This window comes from Palaemon carinicauda, chromosome 1 (genome assembly GCF_036898095.1).
Source record: "Palaemon carinicauda isolate YSFRI2023 chromosome 1, ASM3689809v2, whole genome shotgun sequence".
NCBI classification, from domain to species: domain Eukaryota; kingdom Metazoa; phylum Arthropoda; class Malacostraca; order Decapoda; family Palaemonidae; genus Palaemon; species Palaemon carinicauda.
Window position 1 is genome coordinate 283,770,918 of NC_090725.1, and position 18,568 is coordinate 283,789,485.

At 43.2% G+C, this 18,568-nt stretch overlaps 1 protein-coding gene across 1 annotated transcript in view; it reads right to left on the reverse strand.

Annotated features, from left to right (window-relative positions):
• Nucleotides 1-290: 290 nt before the first annotated feature.
• LOC137657314 (uncharacterized) overlaps nucleotides 291-18,568 on the reverse strand; it is a 36,878-nt gene continuing 18,600 nt past the window's right edge. The window contains exons 4-7 of the mRNA XM_068391650.1: nucleotides 14,439-14,630; nucleotides 5,395-5,504; nucleotides 4,945-5,159; nucleotides 291-1,299 (exon numbers count right to left, since the gene is read on the reverse strand). Of these exons, the coding sequence (XP_068247751.1) occupies nucleotides 367-1,299; nucleotides 4,945-5,159; nucleotides 5,395-5,504; nucleotides 14,439-14,630 (1,450 nt within the window). The 3' untranslated portion in view covers nucleotides 291-366. The remainder of the gene's footprint in view (nucleotides 1,300-4,944; nucleotides 5,160-5,394; nucleotides 5,505-14,438; nucleotides 14,631-18,568) is intronic.

The window sequence follows — 18,568 nt, forward strand, 5'->3', positions numbered from 1 at the left end:
AAATACTGAAAGCATATCATTTGAAGCTTCCGTGCAGCCAATAGAATTATGAAAAATTGTTTCAGCATCGGGAAGCACATCAGTAACTTAAGATATCAGCCTTTTGAAAAATATATCATGTTCTTACATAATATAGCTTCCATGTAAGAATTATTTATATCTATTTATTTTTATGTGGTTTTGACAATTTCATAAGATCATATTTGTCTGCCTTTAGTCATTGATTTTTTTCTCTCTAATTGCAATCTCATTTCCTTTACTGGATGATATTTTGAAATTAAACAATCAAACAAAAATTAATTTCTCTTATATTACATCACAGAGTAGCATATTGCATTTAAATTGAACAAAGCGAACACAATCATACTACACATTGGCAATGGGTATTCCATCGCAGTTATACATCACATAAGAGTAAGAGACAGAAGAGCACAGAGCTGACAATCTACAACCCAAGGTATGTTTGTCTGTACACAAGAGAGCCTTACTTAACATACAGCCTTTAGTTGCAGCGAAGGTGACTCCAACATTACTCCCACAATAAGCCTGGTAATGGTGAATGCCCTGTATTGCACCACGGCATTTAACTGGAGCCCAAAAATCTCTTGGGGCTGAACACTTAAGATCAACATGGTGTCTTGGACAGTCGAGGTGTAACTGAGCACCACGTTCTGCAGGAATCAACAGAGTGGACTGTAGGAGGTCTATGGGGATTTCCGTCCTTTTCAGCCTCCCAGAAAGCTCGTGGATATACCTGATGACGACATTACACTTGGCTCCTGCTGTGAGGGGCAACAAGAGCTGTCTGGTCAATTGAAGTTCTTGATAGACACGACGAGTTATGCCTCTTCGATTTATGTCATACTGCATCACTGGTATCAAGTCAGTCCCCCCTAGCACTTTCATATCAGGATTCACCGATAATGGAGATACTGACGCTGCTACAACGAAGGAACCTCGCCATGAGCGTCTCTTCCCATTCAGCAATGAAAACGATGCTTTAATCAATGACTCATTAGGCTCCAGAAGGGGATTTTCCTTCATGGTATGTTCGGGTTTATCATCATAAGCTCTATACATGAAATAGATTAATTCAGACCTTGCAGTCTTGATATGATCATGCAATTGAGTAGGGAAGGGGCATATCCACAAGCAGGAGTAATAGGTGTCTGCAATATGAATGATTTCCCACGATTCTGAATCGCCCAACAATAACACAGGCTGGAAAGTTTCAGATACCTTTAACCTGATCTTCTCGGCTAGATCCTCAAACTTGGTTGTCTCGTAGTAATGTATAATCTGAAATGAAGATGAAGGTCAAGTCTTCATTATGCTAAGTATACAGAAAATAATTAGGAAAAAAGTTCAATTATCTAAATTACCTTAGCGTTAATGTGCAACTTGATAAGACAAAGTCACTGTTTTTCCTAGAACATTAAAAGATTTATTACTAAACTACGAGGAACAGGAAAATTTAGAATTCAAACTATCAGTTAAAAAAATACCAAGATAAAAGTGGTAAAGCTTGAGATTTATTTACCAAGGAAACTCAAATTGAGAACATGTACCGTAGATAATTTTAGTGAGGTTATATGCTTTCTCCCTATTTTAATATGAAGCGGCAGATTAAGATTTTTTTGTAGATCAGCAATCAGTAGTCATCAGAGAATGATGATTAAACAATGGAGACAATTTCATGATACACAAGGTGTACCCTGTGTAATAAAAAAGTTAATATTCTAGATATTTGGTAGAAATTGTGTTATCCAATTATCATCATCATCTCCTCCTCCTCCTCCACCTATGCCTATTGACGCAAAAGGGCCTCGGTTAGATTTTGGCAGTCTTTTCTAGAGCTTTTAATTCAATACCTCTCCAGTCATCATCTTCAACTTCACGCTTCATAGTCCTCAGCCATGTAGGCCTGGGTCTTCCAACACTTCTAGTACCTTGTGGAGCCCAGTTAAATGTCTCTTGGCGAGTGCGGAAAGCATGCCAAAACCATCTTCATCTATCCCTTGTCATGATCTCATGGCACTCGAGTAATCTCTTATAGACTCATTCTTAATCCTGCCCTGCCATTTATTGTTGTCCATTACTACCATAAATTTATACTACCAGAAATTTAGATATCCTATGTCAAGTTTCTAACCACAAAGATGACAACACTGACGTCATTTGCTCCATTACCTCCTATTCTTCCATTGTTGGAATATCGTTCCTTCCTAAATACTTAGGTTTTGAAGTTTTCCCGTCACCTGTAAGCACCAATAATCATTTTACCGAGATACTACAACCACAGCCTTGAGTCAATGATATGAAGGATGTTGGATCTTTTTAATTTGTTACTTTACAGCATCATATTGTCCTGACTTGTAAGATGGATTTATCAATAGAATACTTTTAACATTCATAATCCTTATTATTCTTAATCTCATTCTTATTCTTATCCTCATTATTACAAGCCAAGGTGCAACCCTAGTTACAAAAGCAGAGCTATGAAAACCCTATTGCCCAACTCGGGAAGCCACCTGGTACGAGAAATAAAATAACGTAAAGAATAAACCCTTCTTAAGAAAAAACAAGAAGAGCAAGCTGACAGAAAAGTGTTCTCATCTCTCATGCAAGAAAACATGAGTGAAAAACCATGTTACACTACCCACATTAAAATTGGTATTTATATTCTATACGAACTTGCTCAGCATGTATATAGCTTTGTTTCATGAGGGCGTGTGCACATAAAAATATCAATACATTAACAAATTCTTAGGGAAGACTAAAATAAGTTGAACTAATCCAGAACGAACTTTTTTTTCTTAAAGGGGTTTAATTTTGTTAAGTCTGCCTGGTGATCTTTTCAGTGTTTATCAAGAAAAAGTGATTTTACGATAATGTTTACTAATTCCATTGCTTAAAAGATGGTTAAAGTTCCATATTAGTTTAATCAAAACAATGAGAAAATGTGTATTGTTAAACGGTGTTTCATAAGAATTATTTTTACAGGAAGTTTTTATCACTGCTTTCTACTTGATAAGTGTAGGAGAGACTAACTATGGTAAGCAGCTCTATTCTTGGGTAGTGTCATAGCCTCTGTACCATGGTCTTCCAATGTCTTGCGAGTTCTCTTGCTTGAGGGTACACTCGAGCACACTATTTTGTTTCCTTAATTCCTTTCCTCGTTGGATTATTTTCCCTTTTGGAGTCCTCTGGCTAATAGCATCCTGTTTTTTCCCAAGGGTTACAGCATAGATATAATATATGTATTCGTGTATAATGGCATTTTATAATGTCACATTACTTTACTCTTTGGCCAGTTTGAAATTCTCCTTTTAATACCAAATTGGTAAATGTTAAAGATTTTGTTAAAAAAAATATCCGTTTCACAAACTGTTACTCAATGCTGATTTTGGGTTTGGTGACGCGTTAAAAGTGTTAAGTTAATATGATTGACTGCTTCTAAAGTCAAGAGCTAATTTTTAAAATTCAGCAAAGCCAGAAGCTTTGTTACACAAATAGATGCATAATGGAACTTTGTGGAAATTCCTGGAATCATTGTTTCAAAAAGAAATTGAACTGTCATTGTACTTCGTTACACCCTTCAATGACATTCAATTTTACCATTAATAAACTCAGACAAACTCTTCATTTGGGTAAGAAAACTAAGGTAAATATCCTAAAATCCTTCGAGTGAGAAATCACAGAAAATTGGTCAGAAAAGAAAAATTAAATGACAGCCATTTGGAAGAAAGAAAGAAGGAACGTAAGTAAAGCACAAGGCTAAAAAGTTTAGACAACTCGAGACTGAAAGAATGCCTTGAAGACCCGTTAGTTCTTGTGTGAAGTGACGGCACTATGTCCAACGGAGCAAGGAAGTAACAAAGAAACTCCAAATTCTGACAATACACTACTATTGAAGTACTACAGTATGTGGACAGATCTCGTCTGAAAGTTATGACTCCTTGAAAGGGATTGAGGAACAGAAGCCAGGATACTCGAATTATTGTATCTACTCCTATCGCTATCTCACCACAAAAACCACCTGGTACCCACAAGCAACTGACCGCAAAGCAATTCTGTAAGTGGTCAACAACATATTAAACCCCGCTAAGAAAAAAAAAAAAACATTGGGTTTCAAGATTTAAGATTTCAAAATTCCATTTGTGAATAGAGTTTAAATTCCAAACTTCCTGCAATTTATTTCTTCTACTATCATAAATTCAATCCTCCTATTATTATTATTATTATTATTATTATTATTATTATTATTATTATTATTATTATTATTATTATTATTATTATTATTATTATTATTATTAGTTAAACTACAGCCCTAGTTTGGAAAGCAGGATGATTTAAGCACAAGGGTTCTCCAATATGGAAAAATACCCCAAGATGAAAAACAAGGTAATAAATAAACTATAAGTAGTGAACAATTAAGAAATGTTTCAAGAACAAAATTTAAAAGTCTTTCATATATAAACTATAAAAAAGAGAAATAAGATAGAATAGTGCAACCCAGAATACCCTCACGCAAGGGAACTCTACAAATTACGTTACTGACACACACTTATAAAAAGAACCAGCCTCCTCGGAGTAAAGAATAGTTTTTACCTCCGTCAACGAAGTTGGGAGAGGGTTGTGTCTTTGCCAGTTTGTCTGTGAACAACTTCCTGGCCACACTTTTACTCGAGTAGTGAAAATTTCAGGGATTAACTCATGTTGAGACGTGAAAGTGGTTAAATTTTGAAAGACTTAGGTCAGAGGTCAAGGTCAACTAAAGATCAACGGAATTAACTCCAAGGCAAGCTGTTTTCGAGAGAAATACTGGAGTGGAGGTGGTCTGCACTCTTAAGAGGGCTTTTCTATTTATAGAAAGACTACTTCGTTATTGGTTTTCGTGCTATTATCTACAAATTACATTATACTTCCTCTCAATCCTCTTACCTGACTAGCTTTAATCCCCAAAGATCGCAGCAGGGCAACAAAGGCATCAGTGTGCAGCGACGCTCTGACCACCATCAGTGGTCGTGCAGTATTCAAAGTAATCAGGAGATCTGCGAGAGCTGTTGCTAAAACTGTGGCCGAAGGCTGGACTCTGAGCACATTTGGAGCATTATCGAGGTAGGTTGATATTGCAGTTGGAGTTACGAAACGGGCCCCTGAAATTTGATTATCGCTCGTTTATACACTGGTTACTAAGACTGTCACTGATTCTAACTAAAACCGTAAATTGAAAAAGTTAAATTACCATAAATACACTTTTCATAAGACTAAAACGATATAATTAACTTGTGGATATTTTTTAAACTAGCAATGATTACAAAGTATAATAATCTATACTGCATCCGTAGCACTGTAATCTAGTTTTATTTAGTCATGTCAACATAAAATTACCTGGAGCTCGAACTCTTGCCCAAATTGCAGCCGCCATTGCCTCCTCATCTGTGAGCATCCCAAAGAACCTTGTAGTTCCATGTTCTTCATAGAAATGTTGAGTTAATTGCCTGAAAAGAAAAACACTAATGTATATTAAATTTGCCTCATTTTTGACGCAATGATAAGGTTACTAAACACACACAAAGACAATATATTAAGCAAAAATAAATCAATCTGCAAGGGCAATGTTCAACTTGTTGATGTTGATAATAACAACAATATAAAACTAATTAGACAGGAAAATTGAAACTAAATTGTACAAATAAGCAATCAAACTTAGTATGAACACTGTCAGCTACAGACTCAATAGAACTCCTTAGGACCTGCATCCTTCGAAAATCCCTATATTTAAGTGAAGATAAAACAGTTATTACAATGTCAAACCATCCCAAAAGAAGGGTACAGTGAAAGGCAAAGTAAGTAGCCTTCTGGCTGGAACATTGGTAACGTCTTTGCCTAGCATTCGCATGTCAGCAGATCGATTCTAGCCCGGGACCGTGAGTTTAAGCTGTTTACTGGGGAGGCCTAAGCTGCGGTTGGGCACCATAGTAGGGGGAGGGGGGTTGTTAGGGCTTGCCCGGCTTACATTCTGATGAGGATCTATTCTGATGAAACAAACTGAAACCAGACTAATATAACGAATTTGGAAAGAATTTCCATTTTTCCTAACATACAAACCTGGAGCTATTTATAGGGTATTACTTTCAGCAACGATGAAAACCAGCCAAGACAATTTTAGCGAGGGATAATTACTCCATCCGTTAGTTAGCGGGAGGGGGTTGGGCTAGACTGGCTACCCGCTCACGCACACCTGTCGGTTGAGTAACCACTTTTGCTTTCTGGCAGGACTTCTAGGGAGCAGGGTGGCGGGCCAATTTGTATAAATAGCTCCAGGTTTGTATGTTAGGAAAAATACAAATAATTTCCAAATTTGTTATTTGTTCCGACACAGATACAAACCTTCGCTATTTATAGGGTGACTTACTCTTAGGAGGGAGGAAGTTCTACCAACTGGCCTTGGTCATGACCCAGGATTCCCTCTAATTGATCTTTGATGTAATTAGTAGGAACCCTACTCTCGCTAAAATCAAAGTAGCTACAATGATAGCGGCCTGCAGAAGCTTGTGTGAGAGTCACTCGTGGCTTGACTTTACGTAGGAACTCCAGGATAAGCATGAGTTCTAGGATATATCCAATACCCTCCCTCACGAGGTACTGGTGACGTAACAAAAGTATTTATTCATACTCAGGATGTACAAAGGAAATGAATCTTACCTGCAGAGGGGTGAGGTCAGCTATGCTTCAGTCTTGCGGAGCTGTTTCCCCAGGGGGGGGGGGAAGTGAAAGAAAGAAGGGAGCCAGACATTCTTTTCATTCACCCCAGACTAACTCGGGTAACCTCAGCTCTCAGCCCTGTTACTTGTCCATCAAGGAGCCTGAGGCATTAGATCACTTGTTGTGCGGCCACCACAGGACCAATGGAAAACGTTTCCGTGCTCCTGTGGGTTAAGTCTTTCAGGTAGTGGGCTGTGAAGCTCATCTGACGCTTCCAGACGCCCGCTTGCAATACCTGCGCCACAGATAAATTCTTCTTGAACACCAGAGACGTTGCAATGCCTCTGACCTCATGAGCTCTGGGTCGGTCGGACAGAGGAGGATCTGGATATAGAGCATATTCGATTACTTTCCTCGTGACCCTCCTCTTGACCTACTCCCGTGCTGACAAAAAGTGCTTGTACACGGGGGCAAGCTTTTGCTGTTCTTCTTAAGTAACACCTCAGATTTCTTACTGGACATAGTAACAGTTGGACTGGATCTTCGGTTACAGAACGAAGACTATCTGAAATGGGCTGAACCTGGAGTCCGGCACACCCAGAATTTGAGTCTTACCTACAAACTCAGGGACGTAGTATTATTTTCCCCCCATCTCCTAGAGTGGGAGACATCAGCAGATAGACCATGAAGTTCGCTGACTCTTGGCCGAAGCCAGAGCGAGCAGGAACACCGTCTTCCACGTGAGGTGGCGATCGGAGGCCTGGCGTAGTGGTTCATAGGGGAAGCCCTTCAGAGACCTGAGGACCCAAACCACATTCCAAGGGGGAGGTCTTAGCTCTGCCTGGGGACAAGCAAGCTCGTAACTGTATGAGCAAAGAAAGTTCCAACGAGGAGGAAATATCCACTCCTTTCAGTCTAAAGGCGAGACTTAAGGCTGAGCGGTAGCCTTTGACTGCAGAGACAGAGAAGCATTTCTTCCCGAAGGTATACAAGAAACTCCTCTATAGTTGGAACAGAGGCATCGAGGGGGGAGATACCCATTCCACGACACCAACCACAGAAAACTGACCATTTCGCCTGGTAAACTGCTTCTGTGGATCTCCAGGTGTCCAGCCATTCTTTTCGCAACCGGTTGCGAAAAGCCTCTCTGTGTGAGGAGGTGCTGGATAGTCTCCAGGCGAGAAGTCGAAGCGAAGCTACGGCTTTGTGGAAGATGTTGGCATGTGGTTGTTTGAAGAGGTCGTGCTGTGGAGGAAGCTTCCTCAGGATCTCCGTGAGGAGATGCAGAAGGTCCTGGAACCATTCTGTGTGATGCCATAGCGGAGCTATGAGGGTCATTTGCAAGTTGTTGCTTGCTCGTACCTGGTTGAGGACTTTTCTCATCAGACAGAACGGGGGAAACGCATAAGCGTCCAGGCTTATCCACCGTTGTTGGAAAGCATCTTGCCAAAGAGCTTGGGGATCTGGGACTGGGGAGCAGTACAACGGAGCCTGAATTCAGGGCCGTTGCGAACATATCCACAGTCGGGGAACCCCACAAAGTCAGGACTTTGTTGGCTATCAAGAGATTTCAAAGACCACTCGGTGCCAACTTTCTGAGTCGCTCTGCTCAGCTTTTCTGCTAGCACATTCCGCTTGCCCGGAATGAAGTGAGCTGATATAGAGTCACCGAGTTGTCCTCTGCCCATCTGAGTATCTCTACTGCAAGATGGCACAGCTGCTGCGAAAAGGTACCACCCTGTTTGCTTAGATAAGCTACTACCGTGGTGTTGTTGCTCATCAACACCATGGAGTGCCCTGCCAGGACCTGGTGGAACTTTTTGAGGGCCAGAAAGGCTGCCCTCATCTCTAAGAGATTTATGTGCTGATACCTTTCTGATTCGGATCATTGGCCGGAGAAGTAATGGTGCAGCACGTGAGCACCCCACCCTTCTTTTCATGCATCCAAAAAAAGCATCAATTCCGGGGGAGAGACGAGAAGATCGACCCCTTTGCAGAGGTTCAGCTCCGCCAGCCACCACATGAGGTCCGACTGTTCCTCTAGCGCTATGCGGACTAGGTGATCACGGGAATCGGAGTGTTTGTTCACTGGGATTTTAGTCACCACTGGAGGGATCTCATCCTGAGGCGACTGTTGGGGACCAGTCGGATCAGGGAAGAGGGGTGACCGATAAGGTGAAGCCAATTCTGCGCCGGGAGCTCTTCCCGACAGAGGAAGAACTTTGCTATCTCCCTCAGTCTCTGGATCCTTTCGTCTGATGGAAACGCTTTGTGCCTTAGGGTGTCTAATCGCATGCCTAGGTATACCAGTTCTTGAGAGGGGAGCAGTTGAGACTTCGAGGTTTACCAAGATCCCCAGATCCTGACAAAACCTTATTAGCTCATCTCGGTGACTGAGAAGGGTCGCCTCCGAGTCTGCAAGAATCAGCCAGTCGTCCAATATCTTAGACGGATGCCGACTCTGAGCCCAAGATGATACTAGGGTAAATACTCTCGTGAATACATGGGGTGCTCTGGAAAGACCGAAACAGTACCCTGAACTGGTAATGTTTCCGATTGAACATGCATCTCAGATACTTCCTGGAAGATATGTGAATTGGGATCTGGAAGTATGCGTCCTTTAGATCTAGAGTGCACACGAAGTCCTGGGGTCTTATCGCTTGTCTGACTGTGTCGGCCGTCTCCATCCTGAAAGGTGTCTGTTCGACAAACCTGTTTAGGGCCGAGAGATCGATGACTGGTCTCCTGTCTCCAGATGCCTTTTTCACAAGAAAGAGTTGACTGTAGAAGCTTGGAGACCCGTCGAGAACTTCCTGGAGAGCTTCCTTCTCCAACATGGACAGGGCTTCTGCCCTGAGGGCAAACTCCCGTCCGGATCCCTTTGCACAGGAGATCGTTGGAATCGGCACTCGAGTCATTGGAGGGAGAGAGAGCGTGAACGGGATACGATACACTGGACGAATCACCTCGACCGTCCAGGATTCGGCCCCGTGGTGAAGCCACCTCTGCCAGCGGCTTTGCAGGCATCCCCCCAAAGGAGGGTAAATGGAAGGATTGCCTGTCTTATTGGGACCGGCCTCGGCCGGATCCCTTCTTACCCTTTCCTCCACGAAAGGACTTTTTGCTGTGAAAGGCCTGCTTCGCACCCTTTTTACCCTGCTGTTATGGTCTCTAGCCCTTTTCGGTTGCAGGTTTTGCTGTGCTTTCCGCTGTGGTTGAGAAAGGTAAGGTCTAGCTCTTAAGACATTTTGCATGAGGGAGTCCTGACTGGACTTCCTCCACCTCTCTGCCACCCGCTCGACATCCTCGGGATGGAACAAAGAATTGCCCTCGAAAGGAGCATTTCTCAGTCTTGCTACTTCAGCCTGTGGGAGATGTCTATGGAACTTACCTATGACAGAGTCTCTCCTCTTCAGGATAGTATTGGCCCAAAGGTTCACTACCTGATGGGAGAGGAACACGATGGCCCGAGTGCCAGACAATAGGAAAGTTTCCAAAGACTTCCTGGAGGACTCCCGAGAAAGGTCCTTAGACCGCATCAGTTCTCCTAAGGATCCTAACCAGAAATCCAGTCACGAAGTAGCCTGCATGGCGTACCGCGCCGCCTTCTCCTGGTTCAGGATTTCAGAGGCCAAAAAGGAGACTGGAAGTCCCGTAAGTTTCTCGAAGGGTGTGGCCTTCGAGAGTGCCTCTATAGAGTAGTCGAGAGGCAGCGTTGGAAGAGATTCCCCGAGGATCTCGTAGTACCTCCTCTGAAACATACTGAGGAGGTAGGAGATAAGGACGAGCTGAAGCGGAGAGAGGAAGTGGACCCAGTTGCCTGGGACACTGCATTCTGTTTAGCACTCTTCAACCCCTTTGACCAGGGCAAAGCTGCACTGGTCTTTTGAGGTTTCCGAGTGCCGTAGAACTGGTCAACGACAGTTTCTTTTCCATCTAGAGGGGCTGCCGATGGATCTGGATGTCCATTGATGGAATGGATGCAGTCTACGACCTGCCAGAAGGCGTGTTCCGACTCCTTCCTCTCATCCTCCGTAAGCTTAGGGCTAGCGGCTGCTGGCAGAGCGTCGTCCTCGAGATCGCTCTGCCCTTCAACGTCCGAGCTCTCATCCATAGGAGCCCGGAGTGGGTCGAAGTCGTCAACTGGATAGACTGGGGATAGGGAGACTGCCGAGGAGGTGCTCGCTTCCAGCTGCCTGGGAGGCAGTGAAGAAGGAAGCCTTACCGAGGATTTGGGGATGGTGAACAAATCCTTCGGTTCCCTCCCACAAGGCCAGAGATCCTCTGTCCACAAGGGCCTAGAGGACTCCGTCGGCTTACAGGTGGAATGCAAGTCCGTTGCCGTATGGGGTGTCGTCTCCTCTTGCTAGAAGGACCCGCCTGTGCGGAATATTCCGAACTCCTCCTAGGATCGGAGGGAGGAGAGGACCGGGAAAGAGAGGCGGCGATAAAGGGATCCTAGGTGTGTCACCTAAGGACTGGGAGCGGGGACCGACTTCTTTCATGGCTTGGCGCATTACCTTGAATAAGGCGATGAGCCAAGGGGAGTCACGGGCTCCAGAGGAACTAAGGGGGATGTCCTTAGGAAGGCACTGCTCACTGGGTTTAGGAACCTGGGCAGGTTTCCTAACCCTCTTGACTGAGGGAGGCTTCCCTACAGGCAAGATCGGCACAAGCCGTCCCTTAGGGATAGGAACTGGGCTTTGTCGCGCAGGTGACTTGTCTCTGTTGAGCCCTAAGGGGCTTCAGAGATTGATTGTGAGTGCCAAGATGGTCGCGCTCTCATGCACCAAACAGTTGGTAGGCGAAAGGATGCTCGTGCGCGCGCCCTTCCCGATTGCGCGCTCATGGCACACATAAGGTTGTTCGCGTGCATGGCGCGCATAAGGTTGTTTGCGTGCATGGCGCGCATAAGGTTGTTTGCGTGCATGGCGCGCATAAGGTTGTTTGCGTGCATGGTGTGCAGTACGTTGTTTGAGCGCGTGGCGCGCAGTACGTTGTTCGAGCGCGTGGCGCGCAGTACGTTGTTTGAGCGCGTGGCGCGCAGTACGTTGTTCGAGCGCGTGGCGCGCAGTACGTTGTTCGAGCGCGTGGCGCGCAGTACGTTGTTCGAGCGCGTGGCGCGCAGTACGTTGTTCGAGCGCGTGGCGCGCAGTACGTTGTTCGAGCGCGTGGCGCGCAGTACGTTGTTCGAGCGCGTGGCGCGCAGTACGTTGTTCGAGCGCGTGGCGCGCAGTACGTTGTTCGAGCGCGTGGCGCGCAGTACGTTGTTCGAGCGCGTGGCGCGCAGTACGTTGCATGGTGCGCATTATGTTGTTCGAGCGCATGGTGCGCATTATGTTGTTCGAGCGCATGGTGCGCATTATGTTGTTCGATCACATGGCGCGCATTATGTTGTTCGATCACATGGCGCGCATTATGTTGTTCGATCACATGGCGCGCATTATGTTGTTCGATCACATGGCGCGCATTATGTTGTTCGAGCGCATGGCGCGCACTATGTTGTTCGCACGCATGGCGCGAAAGAGGTTGTTCAAGCGCATGGCGAGCAACAGGATGTTGGCGCATATGGCGCGACAAAGGATGAACCCACGCGCCATGTTCGCCATTTCGTTTGCGTGCGACAAATCGGTCGTACGGGCCAAATTGGTGTGCGCGCCGATCCGGTAGTGCGCACCGATCCGGTCGTGTGCACCGATCCAGCCGAGCGCGCTAATCCGGCCGTGCTCGCCAACTCGGCGTGCGCGCGAGAGCTCTCAGGTTGGTGAGAGAACTCACTGCTACCCTCACCCGAAGGTTCACGATCAGCACAACGAGAGTTTGAGATCTCTGTCATAAAAAGAATAACTATGGTCACGAGAACTTGAAAGTTCAGCGTGAACTGTGTTGCGCGAACCCAAAGGAACAATGCAACATGAAACTTTAGTTTCTCTGCCACGAAACACCGAAGTGTTAGCGTGAATAAAGTTACGAGAGCACAAGGGTTCAGCGTAACTCAGGTTATGAGACCCCGAAGGGTCAACGTAACAAGGAACCAAGGTTCCTCTGTCACGAGGCCCTAAAGAATTAGCGTGATTGACGATATGAGAACCAGGAGGTTCAACATTAGCATCATTACGAGAGGCTGAGGGTTCAGTGTAACAGAAACCCGACGGTTCCAAGTCGCGAGAGCCCGAAGGTTCAGCGTGATGGAGACCTGAAGGACTCCTGCTGTCATTAGAACCCGCAGGATGAACATGAAGAGAGCCTGAAAGCTCACAATCACGCCAGCCCAAAGAGTGATCGTCATGAGACCCTGAAGGGTCAACGTGAAGAGAACCGGACGGTTCAAAAAGACGTCTCCTCACAGCCCAAGGAGGAGAACGTCCAGGGTGGAGAGGGGTTACCCACCCCTCCACTCTACGAACCTCCGGGGAGGAATGTTCAACAGACTCCGCCCGAGGGGGGGAACGTCCGGGATGGAGAGGGGTCACCCACCTCTCCACTCTACAAACCTCCAGGGAGGAACGTTCAACAGACTCCACCCGAGGGGGAGACTGATCAAGGTCTACAGATAATTCCTCCACAGGAGAGGAGAGTTCACCCGAAGGAGAACTACGCTTATTACAAGGTTCTCTTTCCGTCCCTGGAGGAGAACCTAAAGCGTAAGGAGATTGCCATGTAAAGAGGCAATGTTCTCTCCCGAACGAGAGATATGTTACCCCAAAGGGGAAGCTTGCCTCGGAGAGAGCCCTGCCACAGTCCCCGGTGGGTTAGCTAACTCCTCGGCGTCGGAACCATACTCTCGGCCTGACCGACGGGCAACAGCGCCTGCACCCACAAGAGGAGGATCGACCTCCGCAGAGTTAGGAGATGACCGCCTTCTCTCTGCTCCCCTTCGGAGGAGTTCGAGGAGAACTTCATTCGTAGGGAGACCAGACGCCCAGCGATGGCCACAAAGACAAGGTCTGGAAAGGAAAAGGCGCTCCCTGGGGGAAGAGAAGGAGCCGACTCTCTAGGGAGCCGCCACCTTTGCCTATCCTACAGGGTTGACCTGGAGTCACAAGCCCTGCGCTACTGCTCGACCGTGCCCCGGAAAGGCCTGGTCAAGGATTAGCTTCGGACAGAGATTTGGGCGTACAGGAAGCAGAAGTCAGCGATTTCTTCGATTTCGAGGAAGACCCCGAAAGTGAAGAGTCGCGTTTAGACTACTACTAATTCTTACGGCAAACCTCTCCCACTGGGAGTCAGGCCACTCCCTACACTCGGAACAGGTGTTGTCCAGTGAACACAGAGTTCCCCGGCAAGCCGGGCATAAAGGGTGTGGGTCCGTCTCCACGGACGACATGATGGTACCGCAGCGGCGGCCTTCAATACCTGGACATGTCAGCATAGCGAGACAATAACCAAACACACACCGATACTCACAAAAGAAAAAGGAATAATAATAAAGTCAAGGAAGTTTATTTAAAGGGACTCTACCGAGCCAGAAGTAAAAAGTGGTTACTCAAACAGGTGTGAGTGAGCGGGGTAGCCAGTCTACCCCAACCCCTTCCCGCTAACTAGCGGATGGGGTAATTATCCCTCACTAAAATTTTCTTAGCTGGTTTTCAGCGTTGCCGAAAGTAATGCTCTAAAAATAGCGAAGGTTTGTATCTGTGTCGGAACAATTATCTTTTAATTTAAGCAATGTAAGGACTGGATTAGAAATTATTTGTTTAATGTGTGAAAAATAAGCTACCACAAACCTTGCTATTTCAAAATCTCCTTTGGAATCCCTGATGAGAACATGAGATGGTTGAAGTGTCCCGTTTTTTCCAAGAATAGTAGAGAAATTTCGTTGCAAACTGGTCTTGCCTACAATTGCATTAGCAGTACGATTACTACCTTCGGAAGGTGGTTTATTATCTTCTAGGATATTTTTCAGTTCCTTACCAAATCTGTTAAAAAAATAAGTCATAAGAAAATTTGTAATGAAGAATAGCCAATTTATGCCATAGCATATGCTACCACCAATTCAACAATGGTAGTTATGTCAAAAATGAATTAAAAACTGAACTGTTATATACTTTGTAGGAATCTGTTAGAGAGCCACATTAAGAACAATCTATCACTTGAGAGCACCAATTATTATGAAATATATAATAGACCCAGTATAATCTTTATCAAAAATTGATTTATGCTTTTCTAAGAAAAAGCTTCTTCACTTAGGGAATTTAATGGATTTAAAATCTTACACGAGGATGATAATTGTTAACATTTCATAATCCCGATACGTTAAGACCACCTTTATGGAACATTAATGCAAAAATAGCACACATGTCCACCTGCTCATAATAAATAGTATGAAATAAAAACTAGTGGCAGATCTCAATTATCAACGTTTGTAATCCTGAAAAAAAGTATATTTGTTGTTTACCTTTGTAAATGGTTCTAATTTTTATACACGTAGATCTTCGCATAGATATATAAAAACCTAATACAAAACATTCATATTTCCTTGTACACAAGAACCTTTACTTCCATTTAATATTCTAAATTATTGTCTTTGGTACGTACATATACGAATAAAGAACTGTCGTTACAGATCAAAATCAAGTTATTTAAACAACATGGCACTACATCTACAGAACAAAATGTTATTCTACAGCAAAAATGTTATTCTATAGCAAAAATGTTATTCTACAGCTGTCCGCACAGTTGTGCTCAAGGATGACACACTTTTCTCTTTGCCGTTTTGTAGTTTTCTGATAGGTCCTGTATTATACAATCAACCTGCGGGAACTTTTTTTTCTACATCCTTATTTGTATATGAAATTCATTGAGAAACATTGCATTCGGTTTAAGTTATTAATCTACATCACCATATCTAATGATGAGAACAAGATTCTTAATTCAAGTTCCTTGTTACTGATCAACCAGCATTGTCAGTACTATTATTACTTGCTAAGCTACAAGTCTAGTTGGAAAAGCAAGATGCTATAGGGCCAGGGGCCCCAACAGGGAAAATAGCCCAGTGAGGAAAGGAAACAAATAAAAAAATATTCTAAGAACAATGACATTTGAATAAATATTTCCTATATAAACTATGAAAACTAACAAAACAAGAGGAGGAGAAACGAGATAGAATAGTGTGCTATGTTAAAGTACTCACAAAAAATATATAATTACCTCTCATTTAAATACTAACTCTATATTTCAAAAATTAAAATATTAACATTTGTACCTATGATAAATATTTCCAGCTACGCTTATTCATCCTCCAAATATGTAACATCCATAATTAAAGAGTTTTCAACTTTGTATTTATTATGTTTTAAACAGTTAATGTTTTTATGTTGACCAAGAGGATATAAATGTTGATAGTTTATGTATGAACGGTCTTTTCTAATGTTACTGTTCTTAAGATATTTTATTTCAAGTATTCATTACTTTCCATATAGTTTTACTCCTTACTTCCTTCCTCACTGGCCTATTTTTTTCCCTGTTGGAGCCCTTGGGCTTATAGCATTCTGCTTTTCCAACTAGGGTTGCAGCTTTAACAATAACAATAATAATTATAATTATAACACTAATTAATAATAATATCTATAACAATAATAATAATATCTATAACAATAATAATAACAATGATAATAATAATAATACATTTGACTTAATAGGATGTACATTCGTTCGTATCACCTGCAAATTTTTTTTTCTATTACCATTTTTAACCATCAATCCATCTATATTGGCCAAAGCTAATAGCATAGAAGCTATCTATCATACAGACTGTCCCTTGGAGAAATATCCTATATGCCCCGTCGTAACAGGACTCTCAACATTAGCATCATGAATTGGTTTTTGTGTTATGGGATCACTTTTCAAAATGACACGGGCATTCCCACTTGAAGGCTATGAAATGACACTCTTGTCTTATTATATTATGAATTGAGAGTAGATGAATATATTTCAAGTGATACATAAATCTCATTTTCAAAGTTGCAATGAGCATTGCAGATGAATGTCTGATTTCGGTTCCGCTATAATTTTCGTTACTGCATCTTCACATTGTAGGCAAAGTGTCCGAATGTGCTGCCATCTACGTGAAGGTGACGTCTCAACCGTCGTTCTTCATTGTCCTTACTTTTCATTATGATTTTTCAGGTGAACGTTAGTATATGCTAATCCATTTCCCTTAGAAACACGTCAGTCATGTATACAGTGTAGTCCCACAATAGTTGTTAATTAGCAAAAAAGAAAAAAAAAAAGGCAGGGTGAATTCAATTATGTATATTCATAAATGCGTATGTTAACCTGCTTTCACGTTATCCACAACTTCGCCACAACTGCGGTCTTCCAAAGACTAAAAAAAATTATCCAATGCATATTCAACGTTATCGTAAAATAGTTTTATGAGACAGCAATTTCTAGATTCTCTCATATACTCCAAATGATGATGTTCTTTTTGTGAAAATTATGAGGAAGAAAAGTTGAGAAAATTATACATCGGAGACCAAAATGTTGGAATAGTTTTAGATAGAAAGCAATGTAGCAAGGAATTAAAAGTTCGTATTACGATTTTACACTGTCAGAAGGCAACAGCAAACCAACCACCACCTGGTTCGGGTGATTGTGACTAGTGAAACAACGGATTTTGAGCGAAGCGAAAAATCTATTTTTGGGTGAGATAGCCATGGCGTCCTGATGGTAGGTTCCTTTTTGGTAGCTTCCTTGGGTAAATAACTACTAAGATATTCCCAGAGAATTTAACCACAGGTTATCACAGAATTCTAACTTCTGGAGCGAGTATCCTAAAGGTTTCCCTTTTAAGACATCGTATATCAACAGGGGACGCATGTATTAACGCGCCACATAGCTATCTACACCCCGAACAGAGTTAATGCTTCGGTGTGTAAGGGCTGAGAATAGCTGGGAGCCGTTCCATAGCTAATCTCATGCGTGGCTACTTCTGGTACTCGAGACGTAAACAAACGGGCGCCATTGCTTAAATGACGTCACGACCGTCTTCATCCTGAAGCCAGTTGCTTGCCTATCACCATGATACAGCAGAGCAGGGTGGGACCTAAAAACTGGACGAAGTAGCAGGGAGGGTCCATCAGGACGCCATGGCTATCTCACCCAAAAATAGATTTTTCGCTTCGCTCAAAATCCGTTTTTTGGGCTCAAGCCATGGCGTCCTGATGGAAGCATACCAGAGAATCAATGTATCGTGGTAGATTTTTCCCTTATTAGTAAGTGCCAAGGGCATTGACAAAATAGCATAGTAATCTTAGTAAAGAACCGTAGGGAAGAATCTTCCTGCCCCCCTTGGCAGTGAAGTTCCCACGGCCCATGCCGACGTCAAAGTGGTATTGAAGGGCTATTCACCCTGATAGAAGAACTTGAAGAACTTGGAGACGAAGCTGAATGTTTGGCATTCGTATAGGAACATTCTGAAAAGCAGACCAGTGGTGGTTGGACACTGTGTGCTGAGAAAGGTTAGTTCCATCTCCAGGGTATGAAGAGTAAGTATTCGTATTGGAACATTACATAATCAGAGTGAATATAAATTAAGAGTTAGTATCTTAATTTCTCCATGAACCATAAGGAAAAGGGGATAATAAAACTATGACAGGTATGTATTTCATAGTAAGTAGGAGCTGATTGAGACGCACAGGTAATAAAATAGAAATTTTATTTCACAAATGCAGAAATTAAATGAATTGCAGTAATAAGTAAAGTTCATTTACAGTAATTATAATGTACATAGTAATAAAGACTTGCTCTTGAATCTGAAAAGTAATTTCAAATTTATTAGTAGGCACTCGTTCTCGAGGAACGTCAGTCTTTGATTAAAACACATCATGCTCAGGGCATGCGGCACTTGTGTGAC